The sequence below is a fragment of the Sceloporus undulatus genome, chromosome 6 (assembly GCF_019175285.1).
Source record: "Sceloporus undulatus isolate JIND9_A2432 ecotype Alabama chromosome 6, SceUnd_v1.1, whole genome shotgun sequence".
In the NCBI taxonomy this organism is placed as follows: domain Eukaryota; kingdom Metazoa; phylum Chordata; class Lepidosauria; order Squamata; family Phrynosomatidae; genus Sceloporus; species Sceloporus undulatus.
Genome location: NC_056527.1, coordinates 119964674 through 119971530, shown reverse-complemented (window position 1 = coordinate 119971530; position 6857 = coordinate 119964674). Strand labels below are relative to the sequence as shown.

General features: G+C 58.0%; 1 protein-coding gene across 2 annotated transcripts in view; it reads left to right on the top strand.

Moving 5' to 3' along the window:
- Positions 1-6551, top strand: part of LOC121932670 (PH and SEC7 domain-containing protein 4-like) — a 14686-nt gene extending 8135 nt beyond the window's left edge. For both annotated transcript variants that reach the window (XM_042471554.1, XM_042471555.1), the window contains 12 exons: positions 640-837; positions 929-1009; positions 1476-1588; positions 1841-1899; positions 2221-2310; positions 2661-2704; positions 3098-3264; positions 3526-3596; positions 3911-4050; positions 4846-4990; positions 5420-5563; positions 5954-6551. In XM_042471554.1, coding sequence (XP_042327488.1) covers positions 640-837; positions 929-1009; positions 1476-1588; positions 1841-1899; positions 2221-2310; positions 2661-2704; positions 3098-3264; positions 3526-3596; positions 3911-4050; positions 4846-4990; positions 5420-5563; positions 5954-6226 — 1525 coding nt within the window. In that variant the 3' untranslated portion in view covers positions 6227-6551. The remainder of the gene's footprint in view (positions 1-639; positions 838-928; positions 1010-1475; positions 1589-1840; positions 1900-2220; positions 2311-2660; positions 2705-3097; positions 3265-3525; positions 3597-3910; positions 4051-4845; positions 4991-5419; positions 5564-5953) is intronic.
- Positions 6552-6857: the final 306 nt, after the last annotated feature.

Here is a 6857-nt window from a genome sequence, read left to right as displayed (position 1 = left end):
TCCCGAAAAATTCGTAACCTGGGTATTTCGTATCCCGAGGTACCACTGTATAGTCCGTCCTTGCCTTACGTGGGGGATCCATTCCGGATCCCGCCGCGTAAGGCGAATTCTACCTATGCTCGAGTCCCATTGGAAACAATGGGTCTCATGCGCGGCGGCGCGGGAGCACGCAGGGCGCAACAGGCATGCACACCCATTCAATTGAATGGGACGCGCCGCCCCTTCCGTCTCACGCATGCCCCACGGCTTGAGCGCATATACTCAAGGCTGCGTATGGCGCGCCCGCGTATGGCGCAGGCACGCTGTATAATAATAACTTTGACATAAGCATTACATTGTTCAGGGACATAGCTGGACCCCCCTTCCATTAGAAAAATGAATGATGTGTGCTGCTGCCCTGCCACACCCAAGCCCCATTATAATGGTGGCACTTAGTCTGGACCCCCCCCTTCCTAAAATCCTGGCTATGTCCCTGAAAGGGAGCTCAACACGGGCTGAAAGAGGGCAGAGGAACTTGGCCTAGGCTTTTGGGGGATCCGTACCCATTACCCTCTCCCTGGCCTAAAGGGGCTGTCATGCTGGGACCACCCCTTTTGCAATGCATTTTCTGAGTTCCTCCTTTTTCCCTCTGCCCCATAGCTGCCCCCAAGGCCTCTCTGGAAATCCTGGGCACATGGCGCTGGACCTGGGCACCAAGGAGCAAGTTCAACCTGAGGGGAGTCCACTCTTTGCTAACGGCACATCTGGGGACCAGGCAGCTGCCCTGCGTCTAGCTACCCGCCTCTACCACCTGGATGGCTTCAAGAGGTCTCAGGTGGCTGCCTTCCTTCGGAAGAAGTATGACTGGGGGGAAGGTCTGATGGGACCCTCACCCTGCACATAGTCCATCCCCTTTCCTGCACCCCTCTGACTTTGTGTTTGCCCACAGCAATGAGTTCAGCCAACTGGTGGCTGAAGCCTACCTCTCCTTCTTCCACTTCCGGGGACAGGCGCTGGATCAGGCCCTCAGGTAGGCAGGGATCCCCATTGCATGCAGTGATTGTGGGAAGGGCTGCTGTATCTTTGGGTAGTGGAGCAAAACATGCGGTTGCTTGGGGGGGAGATGTCCAAGATAGACAGTATATAGTGGAGGGCATCTCCTGACCCCCTCGTTGGTCAATTTTCCTGAGAGAACTAAAGTGTCGGTCAGACACCCCCTCCCCACCTCCCATATGCCTCCTTGGTGGCAGTTGCTACAGAGCCCTGTTTCCCAAAGAGCTATGGAAGTGCTTTGTCTTCTCCCATGACCCTAGCCTCCCCTCCTTGGGGTGTCCTAGATTGATGGGGTGCCTTCTTGCATCTGCCCCATGGGCTCTCTGTGGTGTCAGAGAGTGCGAGACCCCGGTGGAGAAGAGCCAGGCCAGGCAGGTGTGTGTGGGTTGGTGGGCCTCTTCCTCCCTTCCTTTCTCTCAAGAGCTCCCTCCTCCCCCCCCCAGGTCATTCCTGAAGGCATTTGTGCTCACGGGGGAGACCCAGGAGCGCGAGCGGATCCTCCAGCATTTCTCCCAGCGCTATCACAACTGCAATCCGGAGGCCTTTCTCAGCCCAGGTAAGTGGTGCCCCACCTATCCAGATCAAGGACTGTGGAAACGGGGCTTCCCCACCACACCTTTTGGAGATGGAGGTCACCTTTAGGGTGGGCAGGTGTGGGGGAGGTATGGCAGACAAGGTTCTTCAGGGCAGTGGGGAAGGCCTGAGAGGAGCTGGTGGCATCAGCCTCGTGGTCCTGGGGGTGGGGTAGGGGTGAGGCAGGGGTCTCCACAATTTCTTTCAGTGCTTTGGCCTCCTCCATCCTCCACAGACGCTGTGCACACCCTCACCTGTGCCCTCATGCTTCTCAACACCGACTTGCATGGGCAGGTAAGGCCCTGCAGGAGGAGGCTGGTCCAGGCTGGGCCCTGGGGGTCTCCCATGTGGCTTGAGGGGTGGGTGCGGAGCTGAAGCTTGGGCCTTGGAGTGGGGCTGGTGGGGAGAACGAAGGGGGGCCTGGGGGCTCCCCAGTGACCATGTTCATGCTGGTACCGCCATATCCCTTCCCCGCTCATATCCCCTCTCCACTGAAGATCCTGGGTTTGCCTGCAGAGGAAGGGGGTGCACAGCCTGTGCAGGGGTTGTTGATGCCTGAAAAAGTTTCCTCCTCCTTCTCTTCCCCCTTCCTCTTCTTGGCCTGTGGGAGAGAAGAAGGTAGGCCGGAGCATGTCCTGCCAGGCCTTCCTCAGCAACCTGGATGGCCTGAATGATGGGCAGAACTTCCCCAAGGAGCTTGTGAAGGTACCTGAGAGGAGCAGTGGTTGAAAGGGGGCAAAGGGGAGGCTCCCTTGGGTTGCACTTTCCAGCAGGAAGCAAGCTGTTGCTTTCTCCTTTTTTGCAAGGGCGAAATAGACTCAGCTGTGGGGCCAGGGGCATTGAGGAAAGAAGGTTCTTCCCCCCCCCCCAAGTCTTCCAGGGTTGGATGCTGGATGCTGTTCGGAGGGGGGGGGAGCTAGTGGGGAGGGAGCCAGCCTGGGAAGGCCCAGACGTGTGTGTGTGGGGGGGGGGAGGTCTACAGGGGTATGCTGATCTCTCTCATCCTCCGTTCCCTCCCATTCTCCCTTTCCCCCAAATTCTCTTGTTCTCCCTAGGGCCTGTATCACTCCATCCGCCAGGAGAAGCTGCAGTGGGCTGTGTAAGTCACATGGCTGCTGGGAGGGGGGTGCTGCACAGTTCTCAGGAGGTTCCTTAGCCTTGGGGATGTGAGGGGCACACAGCCTGTGTGTCCACATGGACTGAGTCAGGGAGGGTCCTAAATGTCCCAGCAAGGGCGCATAAGCTGCTTCTTAAACCCCACCCACCCCCAAACTCCTGGGTCAAGGACTGTGGGGCTGAGAGAACTCAAAAAGGGATGGAGATATCTTTGGGTGGCACTTTCCGGAGTGGCCTTACTTCTGAACAGGCGCACAGACGGCTGAGTCCACAGGTGCCACTTGGCATCCAGAAGGTCCCTGGAGGCCCATATGATTCTGGCTTCCGTCTCCCATGTTTTTCTTGCCAGCCAACAAGGCCCCGCTCTTTTCTGCAGGGATGAGGAAGAGGCTTCCAGCACCCCCACAAGGACCCAGCCCCCCTCGGCCTCTAGCCAGAAAAAGAGCAACCCCTTCCTGACGCTGTTGCATGATTCAGGCACTCAGACATACCGCCAGGGCCTGCTTGCCCGCAAGGTCCATGCTGAGGCAGATGGGAAAAAGAGTGAGTGGCTGCGTGAGGGGCGGGTGGACATACGGCCCGGCTTGGCTTGGCCAGTGCTCAGCTCCTGGCCCATGTGGGGCTGCGGGTAGTGGTTGACTGTCTTGCTCCATGTGTGGGTTGCCCCTTGTAGGGAGCAGAGGGGGCAGGAAAAGGGTCCAAGCCCATCTGTATCAGAGCCCCCCTCCTAAACTCCCAGGTGTGTGGGGAGGGGCTGAGGGCACCTGGCCTGTCTGACCCTCCCTGCCCCATTTCCCTCCACAGCACCCTGGGGCAGGAGAGGCTGGAAGAGTTTCCACACTGTCCTGAAAGGGACTGTGCTCTATTTCTTTAAGGTAAGTGCAGGGGGGGGGAGCCCCAGAAAGCCCTGAACTTCTGAGGGGGGCTGAAGACACTCTGATCCCATCTCCTTCTGGCAGAGCAAGGGGGGAGGATGAGACGCTGGTGGGACCCCCCTGTCTTTTTTTGGAGCCCAGGACCTTCAACCCTGTGCCTTGGTGGCCTCAGACCAGTGCTCACTTTGTCCTGGGGCCTGTGGTGTGCCACCAGCACCACCTGCCCTCTCTTGCCTGCCCCGGTACATCAGCTTTGTGTGTGAGAGAGAGCCCATTCCCTTTGGTTTGCATCTGTTGTGCGCCCCCCCTTCCAGGATGAGAACTGGACAGAGGCCTTGGAAGAGCCTGTTGGAGTGCTCCATGCCCTGGCAGAGCGGGCCAGCAAATACACCAAGCGGCCCCATGTCTTCCGGCTGCAGACAGCTGACTGGAGCATCTTCCTCTTCCAAGCTCAGTGAGTCAGTGCAGGCCTCCGGTGGCCTTCGGCATCCTATTCCTCTTGGCTGGGCATCAGTGATGTGGGGGTCAAACTTCCCTTGCCCCACTTCACTCTGCCCCTTCTCCTCTTGGCTCTGCTTGGGGGGCTCCCCAGTGGAACTACCTGGGGAAAGCAGGACTGCCATTTAGAGGGGGGATTTGCCACTGGGGTGGTGGGCAAAAGAGCAGCCTCCTGGTGCTTCTCACAGCGTTAGGGCAGCAACAGGCACGATAGTCATTTGCCGACCTCAGAAAACAGCGCTTCCTCCCCCCATTGCGCTTTGTGTGTCCTTTCAGATGGTAAACTAAAGGCTCACACACAGCCTTACTGCTCTCTCCCTACCGGCCAGCTGGAGTTGTTTGGGTGAGAGAGAGACGGGAGCATCAGGGCCTGGCAGAGGCCTGGATCAGTTCTCCTCATCACATAGCCTGTCTGGCCACTGCTCTGGGCAGCTGGCCTTGGGGTTTGGCTTCCATCTTCCAGAACTGCCATTTGATATGCAGCTGCTCATAACGGCATCTGCACAATGCCAGCCTGCAGGATCCCAGACCTGGCTGGTACTTTCCCAGCTGAAGACCTATCTAAAGTCACTCCCCATCCCCCTACAGAGGTCCATCTGCCTGGCTCCTGAATTGTTGCTGTTGGTTCCCTTTTCGGACAGGGTTTCTCTGTGGCAGAGGAGCCTCCTTGGAGCCCCACTTATGCTTGCTTGGCTGGAGATGTGGGCTGAGAACTGGTAGGTGCTGATGGGGTCCCTCTGCCTTTCCCCAGAACTGCGGAGGAGATGAGCTCATGGATTTCCCACATCAACCTGGTGGCTGCCATGTTTTCCTCACCACCCTTCCCAGAAGCCGTGGGCTCCCAGCGGAAATTCACTCGGCCCATCCTGCCAACAGCACCCTGCAAGAACTCTCTGGTGAGACCATTGGGGGCCACTGTCATGAGGGTGTTCCTGGCTCTCTGAAGAAGGTGCACCACAGAAGTGGTAGGAGGAGATGAGGGGAAAGACCAGCCCCTGGTGAGGTCTGAACCCATCTTCCCCTTCCTTCAAGTGTGTTGCATCAAGGTGATGGTGGTTTCCTCTTCCTCACCTTCCTTCCTCTTCCTAACTTTCTTCTCCCTTTGCTCTTAGTTATTATTGCTAACTTTATTTATGCCCCATCAGTCCACTGTGTGTGGCCCCATGTGCCGCTACAGCAGTGGTAAAGGTTTGCTCCCAGGCTGTGTGGCTGCCCTGAGGGTCCCTGGTGTGTGTGTCCATGAGGCTGCTGTGCTCTTGGTGGTGAGGGGGCTTTGGGTTGCCTGCAGAGGCCAGGTCCTGACCACATTCTCTCTGCCCTGGAAGGAGGACCAGTACCAGGCCCACGAGGGTTACATGGACAAGGCCTCTGATGATCTCCAGGAGCTCCAGCGAAACCTCCCGGATAAGCGCAGCCGTGGTCAGGACCTGGAGGAGTACCAGCTGAGGAAGGAGTACTTGCTGTATGAGGTAGGCTGGGACCCTGGGGAGAGTGGCCTCTCTGCCCTCGGTCATTTCCCTCAGATGGAGGCAAGTGAGGGCAGAGTTTGAAGCCTTCGGTTGCCTAGTTGGTTCTGGGCCCTGGGCAGGCAAAGCAAATATGGGGGATCCAGACTTCAGAAAACGTTTTTGGTGAGGGATTCTCACCAAAGCCTTTTCTTTCATGAAGAATTATGGATCTTTTGTTCATGATGTTTGCTGTTGGCACAGCATTGCCCTGTTTCTCAGTTCTCCCCCTCTTGCTCCTACCTCTAGCAAAGCGAGCAGTTTATTTTTCTTATAGCGCCAGCCCTGTGCTGTAGGCCAGGCTGTCCCCGCTGAGCCAGTGACACTTTCCTTCCTTTTGTGTTCGTTGTGCAGAAGCGCCGGTACGAGGCTTATGTGCGGCTGCTGGAGGTGAAGCTCAGCTGTGCTGGCATCGATGTGTCAGAGGACCCGGACCAGTGGGCTGCTCACCTGAGGGAGGCAGCGGAGGAAGGCAGCTGCCCTGGCCTGCAGAAGTCCTACTCCAGCCCGTCCCTGAATGTGGAGGGCCCCCCCACGGCCCCCACTGGGGTCAAGGTAAAACGGAACATCTCAGAGCGCCGGACGGTTCGCAAGATCATCACCAGGCGCAACAAGCACTTGCTGTGACCGGACTCCCCCCAACACCCATTGTCCCAAAGCTGAACCAGGAATGTTTGCTCTCGGTGGGCCTTCAGATTAGGAAAGGGGCTGTGGAGTGGGAAGACGTTGCATTTGCGGCCTTTGGGCATGAGGGGCAGCACAGCTTGGAAGTCCAGTGGCCCAAGTGCATCACTGAGCGCTGGACCAGCCAGAGCCAAGCCCCTGACATCCCTCCCCACAGATGGGCCCCTCAGGGCTGGCCTCTTGCTTTGCCTTGCCAAGACTGCCAAGACTCAGGGAAAGTGTCCTGCTGCTGGGATCTCTGTGCAATAAACAGGACTGATGGACTGAAGTCAGTCTGGATCTTGAGGACTCTGCTTGGCTGGCACTGGGCCCCCATCCTGAACCCCTGGGGAGGGGCCATGCCTTTCTACCTGCCAGGCTCCATGGACAGGCACTGCCCCTTTCTTTGGCCCTGGGCTGGGAAGCTAGTTTCAAGGTCCAGAGGGCAGCCCAGAAGGCCAAGGCTAGCTGCGGCTGGCCGGTTTCTTAGGAGAGATGCCTCCTGGGCCATGGGAGCAGCCTGGACATACCCTTCCAGAAACAAGGGAAGTGGTAAAGAGATGCCTCCTGCCCCTCCCTCCCCCGTGGGGACTGC